The 20,358-nt window shown below is 36.3% G+C and overlaps 1 protein-coding gene across 5 annotated transcripts in view; it reads right to left on the bottom strand.

Annotated features, from left to right (window-relative positions):
• The window catches only part of Ccdc141 (coiled-coil domain containing 141), a 172,527-nt gene that overhangs the window by 5,363 nt on the left and 146,806 nt on the right, over positions 1-20,358 (bottom strand). For 4 of the 5 annotated variants that reach the window (XM_048345160.1, XM_048345162.1, XM_048345163.1 and 1 more), the window contains 5 exons: positions 14,456-14,596; positions 13,853-14,047; positions 11,600-11,783; positions 9,348-9,460; positions 4,773-4,889 (listed from right to left, as the gene is read on the bottom strand). In XM_048345160.1, the coding sequence (XP_048201117.1) occupies positions 4,773-4,889; positions 9,348-9,460; positions 11,600-11,783; positions 13,853-14,047; positions 14,456-14,596 (750 nt within the window). The remainder of the gene's footprint in view (positions 1-4,772; positions 4,890-9,347; positions 9,461-11,599; positions 11,784-13,852; positions 14,048-14,455; positions 14,597-20,358) is intronic. The other variant, XM_048345161.1, reaches the window with a different exon arrangement.

Raw genomic sequence — 20,358 nt, 5'->3', positions numbered from 1 at the left:
TAAATTCTTTAGTTTTATTCTTTCACTGAGAAACTATGTATTGGGCACCTAGTGAATACTAGGTAGCATGCTTGGCAGTAGAGGGATGATATGGAATATAAGTAGACCCACTCTCTACAGTTGTAGGTTTCATAGCCCAATTGGCGAAGTGATCACATGCAATGGTTTTGACAAGAGAGTTCACTAAGACACAAGAAGGATCCCTTGCCACCCACTTCTCTGTGTCTCTTCTGTCTGAACTACCCTGGTCTCTTCCCCCTCATGAACACCCACCCATGTGTATCTTACTAAGAGGCTCAAATGTCACTCCTGACAGAAACCCAAATGAACATTTAAGCTGGAAGAATATTATCTACCATAACCCGATTCATTTATGTCTACATACTGTGCCTTTTATTAGCATTTTGGGCACATTTTTGCTTAGCTCCAATTCCCCAAGGCCCTCTGTTTTATATTTGTCTTCCACTAAATGTGCTCTGTTTGGCTGTGTCATAAAAGTCCCCACAGGGGAAATCTGAGATTATCAAGCTGTGAACCAAAGTGTTGGAGTAGGCAAGTCTGTCCCCATCAGGCATGGAGTTTCCGAGACTCTGCCAGGAAAGTCTAAGCTCTGATCTTCAATCCAACGTTTGTTTGGGTTATATATTTCAGTTAATGTTAAGTGCAAGAAGGAAATGTTATTTTTTCTACTTCTTATAAGTACTGAAATATAAAACTAACTTTTATAGAAGATAATGCTACCAGATAATTTCTGCTAATAGTTAGAGGGAGAAGGATTTCTTAAATATTTTATGGGGGCATTTCAACTTCATAATTAATATTTTCTTCTAATAATTTATGTCTAAAGTTTATTTGCTCTCCAGGTAGAAAATAATTTGTAGAATGCTATTTACTTGACATATATATTTTCTTGTTTTGCTTTTTAAGAACAACATGGGATCATTGATTCATATTGAGCTATTAGTCAACTAGAATTTCTTATCTCCTCTATCCATTAATGCATTAATAAAGGTATTGTATACTGCCTAGAATAAAGGCACATTTGTCTCCTCAAGAAACACTTCCCTTCTGAGTTGACACTGATAAACTAAAGACTCCTGGATAAAATCAACACCCAATAGAACTCATTTACTTCATACTTCTACACTTATCTCAAAAGAAATACCAGGAATGTGCTTACCAAATAAAAAGCAAAATCCGGTGAGTTTAATACAGATTCTTTTTCTGAGTAAATTCATTTTACTTTTTGCATTTCTGCCTTTATTTTCAATCGCAAATAAGGAAACCATTTTTAAGTTACTATGAAATTTTACAGTAACTACTTTAAAAATTCACTTAGCTATAGTTTCCTAAGTCTGTATGGCTTTTATTTATATAAAAATACATGTAATAGTTATATATTTTGCTATGTTTTCTTATTTTTTTCCACCATGAGATCATCTTTATCATTAGAAAAAACAATTGTACACATGTGGATCCAGAAAAGAACAAAGAAAGCTACCCATTTCAGTACAGATATAATATTTTTAGCTCCAATTGTATTATGTACTCTGTTATATCCCTGACTGCTTTTTGCCTGTCCCTTTTTTTGCTGATTCCATTCACTTTTCACACTTTTTAAACATGGGGATATTCACAGGTTATGTCACTAAATTCTCCAGTCTTCTCTGCATACTTTTCTCCTGAAAGATCTCACCCACTTTTACATCTAGTGATGAACTGACATTTAATTAATCCTAAATCTATAGTATCAGGTTTTAACTGTGTTGTAATTTCTGAACTTTTATTTTCACTGATGGAAATAATCACTTGGATTTTCAATCATTGCTACTGCCAGTAATGCATAATCATATTCACACCCACCCACCAAAGTAGGCAGGATCAATCCCCAAAGTTTGGTTGAGTATGGAAGCTCTCATGTGGTAAAGTTAACAGAACACCACAACACTTTACCCTGAAACGTATCTTCACTAAAGATAATCTTATTTTCGCATGACCAGGATGATCAGATGAATAGAAAGAGGAGAAAGGCATGGCATTGAACATCTATAATATCATTCCAACCACTTCATTTATTGTACTAGTTTCTTGGTGATCTTCTTTGGTCTGTGGGAAAGGTATCAAGCTGAAATTCAGAAGAACTTGGCTGCTTGCATAGTTATGATATTGCTTTCTGTGATTTTTTTTTTTTTGGAGGGCAAGATGGTTAATCTCTTTTGCCCTTCATTTTCTCAATTGTAAAATGAGATTTTTTTTGATCAGATGATTGTACTAAAATTCACTATCCCTAATATGCTCCTATCAGAAGCCCTCATCTTCCACCAAATAGTTCCAGGATTCTAGGCAAGTCTGTTAATATTCTCAGCCTACATTTAACTTTTGGAGTTTTCAGATATTCCTGTGGATTTAGCTCTGGGACCACCCAGGGATAAAAAAAAAAATCATGGCTAATCTACTAGCAGTACTGGATGTGTTTCATTGACTGAATTGTCTAATGTTGCATTGACTGCATTTGGGTGTCAAAAATGCAGCAATTTGTATTTGTTATCTCTAGGAGACAATTCCTGTGGTGAGCATCTTCTTATAATAGGTTAGTATGGCTTCTTTTCAACTAAATTTTCTGAGGAAGAGTATACCATCTAAGGCTATTAGAACTGAATGCAGTAGTTCCTGGACAAGATTTTACTTGGTACTGTTTTTCTGTGTACAAGTTTTTTTGGAGAATCATTACATCTAGCCTGTTTGTGGATATGTGTGAACATGGCCATCAGTGTGTGAGTGTGGGTGTGTGTTAATGTATGAATGTGATTGAGCTTCATAAGAGTGAAGATTATTGCTACCCTTTCATTACGTGTAATATAAAATGATGCCAGTGAAAACTCTTGACAGTTGTAACTGATAACTTCCATTTTTATTTTAAATAACTGGTAATCCATTATATCTTTGAATTTACATACAAATAAAAGTTATTTCTAATGAAATTAAATTGTACTGATTTACTTAAAAGAATAAAGTTTGTCTAGTAAAGAACACAAAACAAGAAAAAACACTAAACCTAAATCAGTGTATTTGCTTTGACAGAAAGTACACATGCCTGTTTCATAATATGTGAAATTTGCAGATTTTTAATTAATAGTGATACTAGATTTTAAATGATTAGTACTTATTATATTGTAATTTACTACCATTCTTTTTTTTTTTTTTTTGGCCAGTCCTGGGCCTTGGACTCAGGGCCTGAGCACTGTCCCTGGCTTCTTCCCGCTCAAGGCTAGCACTCTGCCACTTGAGCCACAGCGCCGCTTCTGGCCGTTTTCTGTATATGTGGTGCTGGGGAATCGAACCTAGGGCCTCGTGTATCCGAGGCAGGCACTCTTGCCACTAGGCTATATCCCCAGCCCTACTACCATTCTTTATTATTTAAACTAGTTGATCTTGTTGTCAGTCAAAGTATGGTCTGATGTAGATAAATGGGACAGTTGACTCTATGGCTTTTGTTTTATCATCACAGCAGACGGGAGCAGTGTCACTATTGTACCAGGCACAGGACAGCAATTCCTCCACCCTCAAAAGAGAATTCTCTAAGCAGAATGGCTGTAATGGTGAGGTTGAGCAACCCTAAGACACTTCATTTACATCATCTGGTGCAAGACTAACGTCAAAGAAGACAATCAGGGCTGGGCTGCTTTTCTTGTATTAGAGAGAACCTAGGGTTTATGTGGCTCAAGGGTATACCAGAAAAAAAGGCAGTATGTTTGATGGTACTTGCTGTCTGGTGGTTGTATAATTGTACTAGATTTTCATTTATATTTAATCTATGAAAAAAGACCTACAAACAAGTTATAAGGGCAATATACTGACTGCAAGGAAAGAAATCTTAGTCTATAAAATAACTGCAACATGTGAGGAGAAGTTTGTTTTCATGTTTTGTGTGTTTGTGTCAGTGTGTTTATCTCTTATATCACAGAAATATATTTTATTAATGCTGGACTTTTAAGAATTATGTTGTTTCCTCTTTTTTAAGGAAAGAAATGTTGATAAGAGGCAAATTGGCAAAGTGGAGATAAGTACAGATTATAATCTGGCCTCTATTAATAGAAAGCAAACAACTTACAATAAAAATCTATAAGAATGTTGTGAGTTAAATAATATGTTGAAAGCATAGTAAGTTTGCATTGTTAGTGTTTGTAGGTTTTGCTACATGTTTTAATTTACATATAAATGCCTAAGTTCTAAAGTATTTAAAAAATTTTATCTACATACTCCATGATTTGTATTTCAGCTGATGCCTATATTTAAGAACAGGTATTGAGAAATACTATCTACAGAAAGAGAGAACCTAGTTTTGTGTATTAAGATTTTTTGTTGGTAATGTAAAATGACAAAATAATATCGACCATCCTCCCCTTGGGTAGTATTGTAAGGGAGAAGTAAAATCTGACTTTGAATTGAATTATAAAAGTACAATGAACAAGACAGACAGAGATGGGAGAAATAGAAGTGATTAGGCTGAAAATATATTTACACAGATGCCCCCATGCCATTGTGAAGTGCTGTAGTTCCATTATTCAAGAGGAGAGACTCAAAGGGAATGAGTAGAAAACAGAAGAAGTAGGTAGTAGATAGAATGCCAGACTTTAGGAAACTCACATTAAATATATACTGGGAGGTTGGATCTGAACAGATGAAAAGCTTCAATTTACTATTGTTAAATGCACAATGTCTAATCTCAGAATAAATAAGGTGAGCAGCTGCGATTAAATATTTTTCTTTACCTTATTCCTTTCTTCTTTGAATACTGTCTGCTTATTTCTTGCTGGTTCCTTTAGTAGGTCAATGCAATTGTCATGGAAATTCTCCAAATTCAGATTCATATTTAGAACACCTCCCTGCTGAACAAACCCACAGTCAGTGAGATCCTGGGCCAGGAAAGTTGGAAGGAATAATGCCATATACCAAACACTTGGAGGAGAAACATAAGCCACTTGCAATCTTTCAGAAAATGTATTCCACAAGAGACTGTGGTTTGTAAAATTATCCCTCCAAGCTTATAGTTCTCCTCTTGCCTCACTGCTTTGATATAGTCCATTGACAATAAAAACCAATTGTTCAAAGCACCAGCAGGGAAAGAAGTAATTGTTACAATCGAAGTGCATACAGGGACATTCTTTAGAGAAAGAAATCATTGTACCGGGCACTTAAAACCATTAGAGGAGATTCTCTGAGGAGTAGTAACAAGGTTAGAATGATTTAAGGTTTTTAGGGTAGAACGTAGGAAATCCTAATAATCTACACACCCAAACTGTGTGGGAGACTATTGAACAGAAGAAGGAAATATCACTGTGTAAAGTAGGGGAGAAAGACAATTGGGAACACATATAATTCATGGAGGTGGTATTATCTTGTTCTTGCATTTCAGTCATGGAGGTATTGAGGATTTTGTAAGCTGCTCAAGAGCCAGTGTGTGGAACAAGATTTTTGTGAAGGTAAACAGAGCCACTCATGCCCCAAGTAATAGAACAAACCAGTTTAGGATGATGATTTCTTCTGTATCACATTTCCTGTTCCATTTGGATTATGGGCATTGGGTGAATTTAAGGGGACAAACATATGCACCAAAGTACATACATGCTACACTTTCACATAGAATGCAAGCAAACCTTGCTGGGGAGCTTTAGATGTTAATAACAACTCAGAAACTAAAATGGTTTCTATTACAGGATGAGTCACTCTTTCCTAGTACACACTTGATATCTAATTCCACAATGGCAGCTGTTGTGGAAAGCATGATAGGGTTTGAATTAGAGCCGAGTTCAAATTCCAGATTCAGCTCTGCTGAGTATAGAGCCATAAGGAAGGCACGTTGGCCCACTTTGGACCAATCCCTTCACTCTTAAAAGAAGGAAAACCCCATTTTCCTTATCACAATCTCAAGCCTATTTAGAAATCACTAGAAATTGGGCACGTATGCACATATATATGTGTGTTCATATGTATGGTCTTTCTAAATATCAAATCTGTACAAACAAATGATTTTATCACTATTTTAGTTCTGATTAATTCCTCAGTCCTCTTATTATATTAGTAGTAGTAGTAGAGTAGAGCAGTAGTAGTAGTAGTGTTTGAACTCAGGGCCTCCAGTTTGCGAGGCAGAAATGTTACTGATGAGCCATATTTGTAGGCTTTTTTGCATTAGTTAATTCTCAGATAGCATCTTATTCTGTGCCTATATGTGTGTCCAAAGCATAATTTGCCAATTTTAGGTTTCCTTTGGTAGCTAGGATGAAAGGCTTACACCACCATACCCAGATTTTTCTTAGGACAGAGACTCATAGATTTTTCTGCCTAGACTGTCCTAAACCATGATTTTTCTGATCTCAGTGTTTTGTGTAGTTGGGGTAAGAGGCATGCAACACTGTGCTAAGCTATTGATAAAAGGGGTCTTGTAAATTTTTCTGATCAGGCTGGCCTTGAATCATGATCTTCTAAATCTCACCCACCCAAGTATCCAGGATTAAAGGTGAGAGTCACTGGTATCTGGCTAGGGTCTACTTTCCCTTTAAAAATAAAACTATAACACCATCTGAAAAATAAAGATGCTGTACATTCATACAGACATATGTAAAGTCAGCATGTCATTCATTGATGAGCTTTTGTTAAGGCCATAACTCATAAGGACAATATGATGGACTCTCTTCTTTTGAGCAAGGTTCTTCTCATTTCCAGATCCATGCATTCAAATCAACCCTTTTCAAACAACTCAATGATTATTTCTTGTTCTAATTCTTTGAGCTTTTATTTCACATGTTTCTGAAAAATAATCTTTATGGGGGAAGGGAAAGCTGGAGAAAATGAGGAAGGTGGTAAATGTCCAAAAATAAATGTAGTCATCACCTTACTTATGTAACAGTGACCCCTCTATATATCACTTTTACAATAAAAATTTTTTTAAAAATCTTTGAGGCAAAACATAGTGTGATTGTCATATGGAACACTAAACTGAGTTAAGCCAGAGGATTTACTTAAGTATAAATAAGCAGGGTGGTTGGGATATAATACTTGTTATAAGTGACTGTGATACAGCTATGAGCTGAACATGCTAATACCAATGCAACAGCAATACTCACAGACAATATTTGGAAATTAACTTTACAACTTGGGGAAGGTAGATTGGGGGAAATGGAAAGTGAGAGACAAATGAGGGAGGGGGTAACAATGTTCAAGAAATGTACTTACTCCTTCATGTATATAATTGTAACCCATCTATACATCACCGTGACAATAAAATTAAATTAACATCAGAAACCCTATAATCCCCAAATGATAGTATTAAGAGAGATGCGAACTCAGAATGAGAAGACCCCAGTCCCTGAGGAAATGGGAGCTCACTGGATACCAAATATGCCAGTGTTTGATCTTGAATTTCTCAACCTCCAGACTATGAAAAAAAATTTGTTGCTTAGAAGCCATTGGTCCTTGTTTTTGCAGCTAAAGCAGTATAAGATCGTTAGGAAAGAACACAAGTGCTATGAGAGATGATAGAGTGATATATTGATAGAATGGTCCCTTTATTTGGTTTTTAATGATGATGCTATGTTTTTTCCAGCTGGGCACTGGTGGCTCATACCTGTACTCCTAATGACTCAGGAGGCTGAGATCTTGGTTTGAGGTCAGCCTGGCAGAAGAGTCCGTGAGATTTCCGAAATATCCAGCACAAAATCTAATTGGAGGCATGGCTCAAGTGGTAGAGGGCAGCCAAGCTATCAAGCCAGCCAAGCAAGTGTGAGGCTCTAAGTTCAAACTCTAATACCACCATAGGTACAGAAAGCCATGCAGTTGAGGTAAAGACTTAGAAGTAGGAGTTAGTATTGAGTGTGGGATATTAGGCCACAGAGGTGGGAATCTACAGTGAAAAGAAAAGTACAGCAGTTTGAAAACTTATCAGTTTCAGAACAGGGGAAGATGTTAAGTAAGCAGTTTATACTGTGTTCTGAATGCGAAATGGTAAGATATGAACTCTTGTTTATGAAAGTCATCTATAGAGATTTCTGATGAGTACAAAAGATAGTTGAGATAGACAGAAGGTATAATTTTAAATACAGAGAGAGTTGAAGGAATGGGAAATGAAGAAGGGGGATAGTCTTTTGGAAATAGTTTTTTTTTCAGGAAGACATCATGAAGTTGGAAAAGAAAATATTTTAGATAGAATTCATTAAGTTGATGATGTATAGCATAAATGGGAAGAATGTTCACACATTGGAGAATAAAAATCCCAGGAAGTACTGATTTTAGCCCATATATGAGAACCCAGAAAAAGCAGGTTGATGTGGAGAGGAAATGGTAAGTGTTGGAAAAAAAATAGGATATATAGTTTGTTCATACAATACTGGTAGCATTTTGACTGTAAAATATGATAAAAAGTAATTTGACATATCTAGTAGAATTAAGAATCACACATTTTTTGAATAGGCACTCAAATTTTTGACGTGAAAATGTATACTAACCAACAATAGTTTGTTTACAAAATAAATGTGGTTCTGCTCTGAACTGCAAGACCACAACTAAGCCTCAGAAACAACAAAAATCATAGTAATTTTGGATAATTTCACATTCAATCATTAGGGTCACACAATGACCTACTTAGAACATCAGGAAACTCAGCCCTATGTTGATTGATATCCTAAAATAGTTATACCTTACTCTAGGGCCTGAGCCCTACAGTATAATTATATAGCTATTTCCATTACACTAAACAGACATTTCTTCAAGCCAGTTGTAAAAAATAGTGCTCATCAAACAAAACTTTGACATGTCATAAACAAAACAATGTATATTTTCCTTATATTTTTATCTCTATACAGACATAAATATTTTCTGTATTTTTAAACTATTTTATTCCATGGAAGGTGATAATAACTTAATATTGCCATGAAATTAAATGTTCCATGAATATAACACCTGAATATCAGATTTATTTTCTCTGCAATTTGGAGGAAGAAAATGCATTATGTTTATTACTTTTGAACACAAACACAAACCTACTTTGATAGGCTTTATTCTGGTTGTAATTGTGCACATTTAACCTTCAGGAGATGATCCACGAAAATGTAAATATACCTTAATTGTATTTAGCCCTCATACCCAGCAACGTTTTCCTCAGCAGTGATGAGAAAGAAACAGAATTAATTATCACAAACACTCAGATAATTATATTAGGATTCTGTGAAATAAATGTGCACATTATCTCTCTTGAGAATTTCTAGTAGAACATCTTTGCACCAGAAGGCATTTGATCAACACATTTTTATTTATATCATTTGAAAATACATATTTTGGAAAGAAGAAATTACCTTTAGTTTTTCTTCCAGCTCCGTGAGAGACCCACACAATTCAGTAGTAGATTCAAGAATCTCTTTGTGTCTTACCACTATCTTCTCAGCATATTTCTGTCCTTCTTCAAAACCTGGGAAGAAGAGAGGACACACCTATTTTTTAATGGCCAAATCAATACTACATACAATGTCTACTGAAGAGATGAAGATTCATACTATTCATGTATTTAATCATATTATTCATACAATAATCTCGTGTGTGTGTGTGTGTGTGTGTGTGTGTGTGTGTGTGTGCGTATGCGCGCCACTATTGAGGCTTGAACTCAGGGCTTTGTGTTCTTACTTAGCTTTTTCTGCTCCAGGCTGATGCTCTACCACCTGAGCCACACCTCTGCTTATGGCTTTTTGATGGTAAATTGGATAAGTGTCTCTTGAGTTTGTCTGGATGGGCTGGCTTTGCACCTCAGTTCTCAGATCTCAGCTTCTTGAGTAGCTAAAATTACAGGTGTGAGCCACCAGCACTCAGCATTCATCCAATGATTACTTTATTAATCAAACATTTGTTAAGCATTTAGTATGTGCCATGCTGTGGTAATCTAATAGCAAGACTTATTTTCTCAGTTTACAGTTTGCTAAGATGAGCCAGACCAGAGATAAGTAACTGTGTATCTGCTGGTAGTAAGAGTCAGTAATGCAAATGAAGTAGGATGCAAGTTGTGTGTGACTGAAAGGGAGTGAAGTTTTGTGGGGTGTTTGTGAGAATTTATCATGTTCTGAAATTGAATAGGCACTGAAATATTATATAGAGTCAAAGACACCATTGTTTAGAAAACAGAAGTGCTCAGAAGGCATAGGGTTTGGTACCATACTGATTGTTTGGTTCAGTTTTCCCATAATGCCACCAATTCCCACTTAAACAAAGTCTCCTTTCCAAGAAATCTAAATTATTTTGCCACCAAAATAAAGTACATTTGTTTGGCCTTGTTTTTTTAAGTACCATTTACTGTTTGGAAGGAAGAATTATACCAAATTAAGGGCTGGGTACATTCAGCAGATCACACAATGATTTAAACACAGATGACAATAACATGAGCCTCATTAAGAGCATCTTCTTTCAACTGGGCTGTGTAATGCACACTCAGATTTAAGGATTTGGCTTTGATTATTTTTTTTTACTTTTTATTGTGCTTGGTCAAAGCACATGTAATAAGTCAGCTAATAAGTCAATTTACTGTACTCCCCTAGGATTTAAGGAGGTGATAGTTGGTAAAGGAAACAAATAAACTGATGTTTAGTGTGAAAAGCACAAGAGGTAAACACCGACAATGCAAAGGTACCTCCAAAATGCTCAGTATGCTATTTATATAGTACAGCAGTAGAGGCATCTCACTAGTCTCATTGACTTTTCAATTTACATTTTAGTATTTTTGTATTTCTGTTCCTTTCTTTTGGAAAATTATAAATAATTCATTGTCAATATTTTCCTATTAGGTAGTACAGTACAGACTTATTTTTTCCAGAACATTTTATGACTATACAAGGGTAGTACATCATTATAAGACAAAAATATACATTTGGTAGCAGCAGTGAGCCAAGCAAAACCACAAATTGCTGTCTCTAGGCTGCATTTGCCTAGCCACAGGCAATTATTTTTTGTCTCTTAAAATGACATCAAAGAATTCATGGAATTTACTCATTAGAGCTCTCCCGAACAGGCCAGGAATTTCTTATCTGGAGCTCCCTGTTAGGGAAAAGGACATTTAGGCTGATAACAATTATCTTTCCTAATCATGGAGCAGAGTACAGAAGTTGTAAGATAGTAATTAGAGCTCTCCTATTATTCCATGAATGAGAAGATGAAGGAGAATTCTTAGCTATTTCTTAAGTCCATCAACTAAAATGGTTATAGAGATGAGAGGGCTGTAGCCTCCAGTCAGTTTAAACTATCATTGGACTATGATTGTATGCTTTTCAAGACATCACTTTCTGAGAAATTATATAGATAAACTGAGTGTTGTTCTGTCTTTATAGGCTTGGCAAGGTACAACAGGAACAGAAAAGAAAGGCAAATAGAGAAGAAGGGCTGACAGGTAGTTGAAAATCAGTAGGCTTCTCCTGCTGTCTGAATTTCCTCCCTACTGTTTACCTTCTTGATCTTATCTTGAGCCTTTGGGGACAGAGGGACCCTGAAGGCTTGCTGTGCTGTGGTATCTGTTGGATTAAGTTCAGTGTAGACTTGTCTAATGGCAATATCCTAAGAGAAATCTTACCATATAAGCGCTGAGCAAGGTCTGTGACCTCCTGAATTCTTTCTTCTTGATGAGGCACTGAGGGGGTAATAAACTTATTGAATTGTTGGTGGAGAATTTCCACAGCTTCCTTGGTTTTGCACTCCATAGAATATTTTCCTACTCTTACAATCGTGGCACTTGCATCTTCATACCAAAAGTTACACTAAATTAAAATGGAATATAGAACATAGCAGAATAAAGAAATGTTATCTTTCCAAAGTTCTTCATTTTGACCAGTTAAAAATCAGACTTGAATTTCCTCAAACTTTATATTCCTGTGGCTCTGAACTTATAAACAAAACATGGTCATAAGCCAGGTGCTGGTGGATCGTACCTGTAATCCTAGCTACTCAGGCGGCTATCTGAAGATCAAGGTTCAAAGCCAGAACAGGCAGGAAAATCTGTGATACTTGTATCTCCAGTTAACCACCAAAAAAACCGGAAGTGGTGCTGTGGTTCAAAGTGGTAGAGTACTACCCTTGAATGAAAGAGTTCTGGGACAGCATTTGTGACAGCCCTGGAATTCAAATCCCATGACCCACAAAAATGAAAACAAAAACAAAAAAAAATTATCATACATACTTTTTTTTGTTTACAAAAGCAACCCCTCTATATATTGTAGAAATAGATATAGATAACTAGGAAGTAAAAGTATGGATATATATTTGATCCTCTACCTTCTTAGGTTTGTCCAAAATATAATTCCTAAGAGAAAATTGCAGACTTTTAAGAAAAAACAGCAATAAGAGCATTTGATGCTAAAGATAATGGAAATATCATCTAGATGGAAAGAAAAGAGTTCCAACACTCAAATCTTGACATAATACTCTAATATTAAAATTTCATATACAAGATACTTTCCAATTAATACCATAATAAATAAATTACTTAAGAATGAGATTGAGATGATGAATAGAGGAATCACCATCCAAAGAATAGCTTTTTACAGTTTAAATGGAAGATAGTCATTTTTAGTTAGGAACTCACTAAAAATAAGTAATTGTGATGGAAGGAATGCCTGACACAGGCCAGAGGCACTTACACTGGGTGAGCCATAGTGAAATATGACTTGGTTAAGAGCTAGGTTTAAATATGTGTTATGGAACTGCCGCAAGCCTATACATTATTAAGAACAGAAGAAGAGTCATATTGATCCTCTTTAATGTGATGTTAAATCTAAAGCCTCAACTGTATTAGCAGTAAAGAAAGATTATTTCTATATCAGATTATTGGGCACAAAAAATACTCAAGATATCAAGCACAAAATCCATCTATATGAAGGATGAAGTAAATCTGAAATGTGTTAAATATTACATGTTTTATAAAGACTACCATTTATCCTTGTGACAGTAACAAAAACTACATCCACAGAAATTTTCACCTGAAAACACTCTATATTGTCTAACTATTTTCACATTCTGTGAATGAAATAAGATATTCTCAGTATTTTAAATAAAGATGCAACAGTGAACATAATTTCCCAATGGTTGAACATCTTCAGTCTCAGTCATTGTGTAGAAATTGGAATGCCCATATGTTGCTGATAAGAGGAAATTAAGCCAGGTGCTGGCGGCTCTCACCTGTAATCCTAGCTACTCAGGAGGCTGAGATCTGAAGATGGAGGTTCAAAGTCAGCCTGGGCAGAAAAATCTGAGACCCTGATCTCCAATTAACTACCAAAAAGACTGAAATGGAGGGGCTGGGAATATGGCCTAGTGGCAAGAGTGCTTGCCTCACATACCTGAAGCCCTGGGTTCCATTCCCCAGCACCTCATATATAGAAAATGGCCAGAAGTGGCGCTGTGGCTCAAGTGGCAGAGTGCTAGCCTAGAGCAAAAAGAAGCCAAAGACAGTGCTCAGGCCCTGAGTCCAAGACCAGGACTGGCAAAAAAAAAAAAAAAAAAAAGACTGACATGGAGCAGTGGCTCAAGTGGTAGAGCACTAACCTTGTACAAAAAAAACCTCACGGACAGTACTCAGGCCCTGAGTTCAGGCCCAGGGCTAGCACACACATATAAAAGAATAAATTAATAAAAGCTTTCTGTAGGGCAATTGGTCAATCAACAAAAATCTTGCATTAAGCAACCCCGTTGGCCCAGTGGTTTTATACTAAGAGATTAGCTAATAATACAATTAAGAAAAGGAGCACGTTTCAAAAGTTTAAGGACAGATTTGTTAATGTGGCATTGCTTTAGGGCAGCAAAATGATTTCTCAAAAAAGGATGAAGGTACCTCTTCTATTACTTCCTGGAGATGCTCAGTCAGGTCCAAAGCCATCTTGTAGTCAGTGACAATTTTGTCAAAGTCATCCATATGTTTTTGCAAATCTTTCATGGCTTCCAGAAGGAAGTTAACTTTCTTACTTGAGTAATTTAAGAAAGAATCAGAAGTTTTACTGTGAATTTTTTCCATTTTCTTTCTCAAAGACTGTGCAAAAAGAGGTTTAAAAATAACATTGTTTTACTTTTAATTCTAGTGGTAGGTAAAAGAATAACTTGAAAATTTTATTCTTGAGAGTTAACTGATTATGATTAAGCAAATATATAGAAAAGTTATTGTAGCCTGTGTTTTATTTCAGTTATTAAGAATAATAGGATGCATAGCCTCAAAAGATGAATCTTAGAGTTGATTAATGTGCATTGAATTACACTTAGGAGAGAGAAGTTCTGATGTTCAGTTGAAGAATACATGATTAGAAATATTGGGTGTACTCATATCAATATCAGTTTCTATCTATATAGTACAGCTAGAATATGTATTTTTTTATCTTGATATACATCCCCCCTTATACATGCATATACAAAGATATACATATCTAGAGTAATTTCTCAGTACCTGGATTTTTTCATCATACACATCAACTTGTTGAATATGATACTTAAGAGCCTTTAGATTTCGAGATTTTTCATTTTTCTTAGTGTAATTAAACTTCAGATTGTTGAATTTCTTTTTGATGTCTTTGAATGACTCTTTGAGCTACAGTTTAATAAACAGAAACATGATTTCCTTAAAATGAGGAAACTAATATTCATTTGTAACAAATTCAAAATATCTACATACTTCAAAATACTCATAACCTTCAAAATTTATTCAGAGTGCTTTTCAATAGACAACAAATCTGCCATGTAGACATAAATGTGAATTTAAATATACTCCTCCAATAAAAGTAATTAAACATTTCATACATTTTGTTTTATAATTTTAAATTTGGATTACAGCTGTAGAATATTCCTTTGGTCTCCAAACAAGAAAATGTCCACACATTGTATGTAGATGTTTATTAACATTAGTGTTCCTATTTATGTTTGTTTGGTATCATTTGTTTCATTAACTCCATCCCTTGTATGCTAAATATTTACTCCAAATCTTGATGTCTATCGTGAATACATGTATTAAGTTTCCAAGAAGCTATTCATGTTGAAGAGATAAATGAAGCAACATTTAAACCATTAAAGGACATTAGTGAGGCAGAAGAGAAGATCCAATGCTAGATTTAATGAGAGAAGTGCTACAAGTTATTTGTTCAGCTAAACATTTTTTTCATGAGCAATTTTCAAATGAGCTTTACTTAAAAAACAAACGTACAAAAGACAAAGTCAGTGTGACTGCCAGTGATGGCAAAATCAACTTGCATATAAACAGATCATGAGCCTGTACTTTGAGAATAGGGTGAATATTATGACAGACCTACAAGCAATTTGCCTTTACCCATGCATCAGTATTCTAAGTAACTCAGTTCTATGAACATACTACTTTCTGTTCCTTCTTTGTATTCAAGAAGAAAAAGCATAGTGACGGGCTACTTTCTCTTTGTAATATCATCAAAGAAGAGAACAGAAAACACATAAACCTTCGATTACAAGAAGACTTTTAACAGCAAGAGGGAGCAATGTCATAGTTGATAAATTTGAGGTATCAGAAAAGTCAGAAAAACATTATAGTCCTCTCCAACAACAGAAAACAAATTATTTGAGAGGGAATAAAACCTATGCATGTGCTAGATTTTAGATTTATAATGCTGAAAAATACATCTTCCCTAGAGAGTGCATGCTTTCTGAAACAGCTTATTTAAAAGTCTGCATATTGTAAAAACAATGACTTTTATCTTTTGCATGTCTTGAAGACAATCATGTTTAAGTCCCAGTCAACTTATATACATAAACATTATTATATTTAGCAAACTTTGCATCTGATACATTTATACTTAACCAGTATTATTTATTTTACATACTAGAGAAAATGAAATTATTGTTGAACACTAGTCTTAAATTATAGACTAAAACAAGAACAGAGGTCATATAAAACATTTTAATTGATCAATCACTAATGCTCAGGAGTGGAAAAAGCTATAACTCCAAGTCTGAAAACTTTCTATACTGGAACACAATAATATTCAAAAGATCATATTAATTTGGCCTATATACTTATATAAATACATGGATAAAATATTTATACTATAAGGCATAAGTAGTAAATACTTACACTGGAAGATATGTGATTTGCTAGTGTACATGTGTCAGATTCTAGCAAGAAAACATTAATGAGATAAATTTTATGGAGCATCAATATAAAGGAGCTATTATAATGAGTTAAACAGAAGCAGGAGTTTTTCTCTCCAAAGTTGTAATCTACAGCTATAAATGTACTAAATAACATAGCTGAGGAAACTAGGAAATTCTTGTTTTAAAAAACAATCTATCACATGTGACTGTGTAACAATTACAGAGTTTCTGTTTAGAATGCTTTCTTAAAAAGTCTTGAAACTGAAGAAAGATAGCCTCATTAACAAATGGTGCTGGCAAAACTGGTTCAACACATGCAACAAACTAAAACGAGATCCTTATATATCACCCTGCACCAAAGTCAATTCCAAATGGATTAAAGACCTTGAAATCAAAACAGACACCCTGAAAACACTAAAGGAAGGAGTAGGAGAAACACTTGGGCTCCTTGGCACAGGACGGAACTTCCACAACAAAGACCCAGAAAGGCTACAAATCAAAGAAAGGTTGGACAAATGGGACTACAACAAACTACAGAGCTTCTGCAGGGCAAAGTACATAGCTCGTAAGATAAACAAAAAGCCCACAGGTTGGGAGAAGATCTTTACTGGCCATTCAACAGACAAAGGCCTCATCTCTAAAATATATGCAGAACTAAAAAAATTACCTTCCTCCAAAACAAAACCGCAAAGAACCAATAGCCCCCTCATCAAGTGGGCTAGAGACTTAAAAAGAGACTTCTCTGATGAGGAAATGAGAATGGCCAAGAGACATATGAAAAAGTGCTCTACCTCACTGGCCATAAAATAAATGCAAATCAAAACAACATTGAGATTCCATCTCACCCCAGTAAGAATGTCCTATATCAAGAAAACTAACAATAACAAATGTTGGAGGGGATGTGGCCAAAAGGGAACCCTACTTCATTGTTGGTGGGAATGTAAACTGGTTCAGCCACTCTGGCAAGCTGTATGGAGATTCCTCAGAAGGCTAAACATAGAGCTCCCCTATGACCCAGCAGCCCCACTTTTGCGTATATATCCAAAAGACCACAAACATAATCACACTAAAGCCACCAGCACAACAATGTTCATCGCAGCACAATTTGTCATAGCTAGAATCTGGAACCAACCCAGATGCCCCTCAGTAGATGAGTGGATCAGGAATATGTGGTACATACACACAATGGAATGTTATGCCTTTATCAGAAAGAATGACATTGTCCCATTTGTAAGGAAATGGAAGGACTTGAAAAAAAGTTATACTAAGTGAAGTGAGCCAGACCCAAAGAAACATGGACTCTATGGTCTCCCTTATAGGGAATAATTAGCACAGGTTTAGGAAAGTCATAGCAGAGGATCACAGGAGCCCAATAGCTATACTCTGATGAACACATAAGATAATGCTAAGTGAAATGAACTCCATGTTATGGAAACGATTGTTATATCACAGTTGTAACTACTTTCAACATGCCATATGTAACTGTAGCCTCTATTATTGATGATATTCCTGTATCACCTTCCTGTGGTTGTACCTAAACTATCTCTGTATCTTATCTGAGAATATTGGAAACCAGGTATACTGGTATTAGAACCAGGAAATTGGAAGGGAATACCAAAATCGAGAGACACAGGGTAAAAAAAAAACAAACAACTACAAAAGCAATACTTACAAACTGTTTGGTGAAATGAACTGAACAACTGAACAACTCATGGGGAAGGAGGGGGAAAGGAAAGGGGGAGGGGGAAGGGGGGAATGAGGGACGAGGTAACAAACAGTACAAGAAATGTATCCAATGCCCAATGTATGAAACTGTAACCTCTCTGTAATTCAGTTTGATAATAAAAAAATATATATATATAAAGTCTTGAAACTAGTGGTAATAATTACACAACAATGTGAATACAGTAAATACCATTGAATTGTACACATAAAAAGACTAAGATGGCAAATTTTATGTTGTAGATATTTTACCAAAATGAAAATTAAATTAAGCTGAGTGTAGTAGCGCATGATTGTATTTGGGAGGAGTGAGGCAAGAAGGGTTGAAGTTTTCCTTTTCTTTTTTTAAATTTATTTATTGTCAAAGTGATGTACACAGAGGTTACAGTTTGGTACATTAGGCATTGGATACATTTCTTGTACTGTTTGTTACCTCCTGCCTCATTCCTCCTTCCCCCCTCTCCCTTTCCCTCTCCCCCCATGATTTGTTCAGTTGGTTTACCCCAAGCAGTTTTGCAAGTATTGCTTTTATAGTCGTTTGTCTTTTTATCCTGTGTCTGTCAATTTTGGTATTCCCTCTCACTTTCCTAGTTCTAATACCAGTATATATAGTTTCTAATGTACTCAGATAAGATACAGTGATATTGCAGGTACAACCCCAGGAGGGGGATACAAGAGGATCATCAACAATAGAATCTACGGTTTCACATGGCATGTTGAAAGTAATTACAAGAGTAATATATCACTCATTTCCATAACATGGAGTTCATTTCACTTAGCATTATCTTATGCATTCATAGAGGCATAGCTATTAGCCTCTTGTGAGCCTCTACTGTGACTAGCCTAAACCTGTGCTAATTATTCCCTATGAGGGAGACAATAGAATCCATGTTTCTTTGGGTCTGGCTCACTTCACTTAGTATAATTTTTTTCCAAGTCTTTCCATTTCCTTACGAATGGGGCAATGCCATTCTTTCTGATAGAGGCATAAAATAGATCAAATGAGAATGGCCAAGAGATATATGAAAAAGTGATCTACGAACGTAGACCAGGGATACTCCAGACGGCGGCTGAGCATGGACGACCTGAAATCACAGAGAAAGCGTGAGTACCCCATGAAAGATATTCTCACTTGTGCCCACAGAGCACCTTCTGGAAGGCAGCCCTTCCCCTACCACCAGAGCAAAGCACCACCTTTGCCACTGGCATAGGGTCAGACCAGATTGGAACTAAATCGGGCCTGGGGAAAGCGAGGTCAAAGTAGCCATTTTTGAAAAGGGCAAGAGGGACCGAACAGTGAGAGCCAGCTCCGCCCAGGAGAACGCCCCCTGCCCAGGTGGGAGGCGTGTCCTGGGCCTCCGCTTAGCCAGAGGTGCCTCGCCCTGCCCACTGGAATTTCTAAATTTAAAGTGAAAGCGGCAAGCAGCTACTGGCGGCACGGAAACACCAGATGGGGGAACAAAAAGTTCCTGAGAAAGTTAAACAGTCCCGTCACAGAGGAAGCCCAATTCCCAGCCTGAACCGGAGCTGCATTCCATAGCCACCTCTACCAAGGAGGCTGCTCCGCCCAGAAGGGAGGAGCCTCCTCCAGGCAAGCAACTCTCAGCCGGGTAAAACAGGCCAGGGGGGCCCGGTCCTACTGAGTCCACAGCCTATTCAAAGCCAGGCATTAAAGGCAGCGGCCCCACAGCAGACAGAGGAGCCACGGTTCCTGAGACTTCTCAAGTCCCCATCTACAGAGGACGCCCAAGGCCTGCCTGCAAGCTGTGAAAACCACAGAGACCCAGGATTGCACCAACAGGGGTGAAGGGTCAGAACAGAACCAGCCCCTGCAAACTGAAATCAAGTCAAACCCAGCCAATCAGGAAAATAGACTGCAGACCATCGCAAGGAAACCAGAGACTGGGGAAAGACCACCCAAACAAGGAGGACTCCATTTTTTTTTTCTTCTTTTCAAACATTTTTTAAACTTTAAAAAAAATTTTTTTTTTCACTTCTGAAACGTCGTCGTTTTTTTTGTTTTGTTTTGTTTTGTTTTCCATTTTTACCTGTTTGTTTTATCAAGTTTTTTTCTTTTCTGTTTGTTTGGGTTGTTCCTTTTCTGTTTTTTTTTTTTTTCCTTTTTATTTTTTTTTCTTTTTTAAATAATTTTTCTCTGTTTTGTGCATCTGTCCTCCACTATTTTTACTTTATTTTTCTCTTTGCCTTCTCTTTCTTTAAAAAGTACTTTCCTATGAATAACACCTCCACTCTTTTCTGCTAACTCTCCATTGTCTATGATTTTAACCTTGTTCTTTTTACTGATTTTACTCTTCTCCACATTTCCATGTCACTGAAACTAAACCAAAATCACCACCCCCCCTCCCCAATACATTTTACTCTATTCTCTTTACTACCTCCAACTTACTCTCCTGACTTACTGCCTGGACCTCCAGTTTCCATTGACTCCTGGTTATTGGAAAGAGGGTATCCCAGCTTAATCCGAGTGAATCAAAGGGGTTCATAGAGAAAGCC

This window comes from Perognathus longimembris, chromosome 4, assembly GCF_023159225.1.
Source record: "Perognathus longimembris pacificus isolate PPM17 chromosome 4, ASM2315922v1, whole genome shotgun sequence".
In the NCBI taxonomy this organism is placed as follows: domain Eukaryota; kingdom Metazoa; phylum Chordata; class Mammalia; order Rodentia; family Heteromyidae; genus Perognathus; species Perognathus longimembris.
Note: the sequence above shows the minus strand (reverse complement) of the source record. Positions and strands in the feature narration are given on the sequence as shown.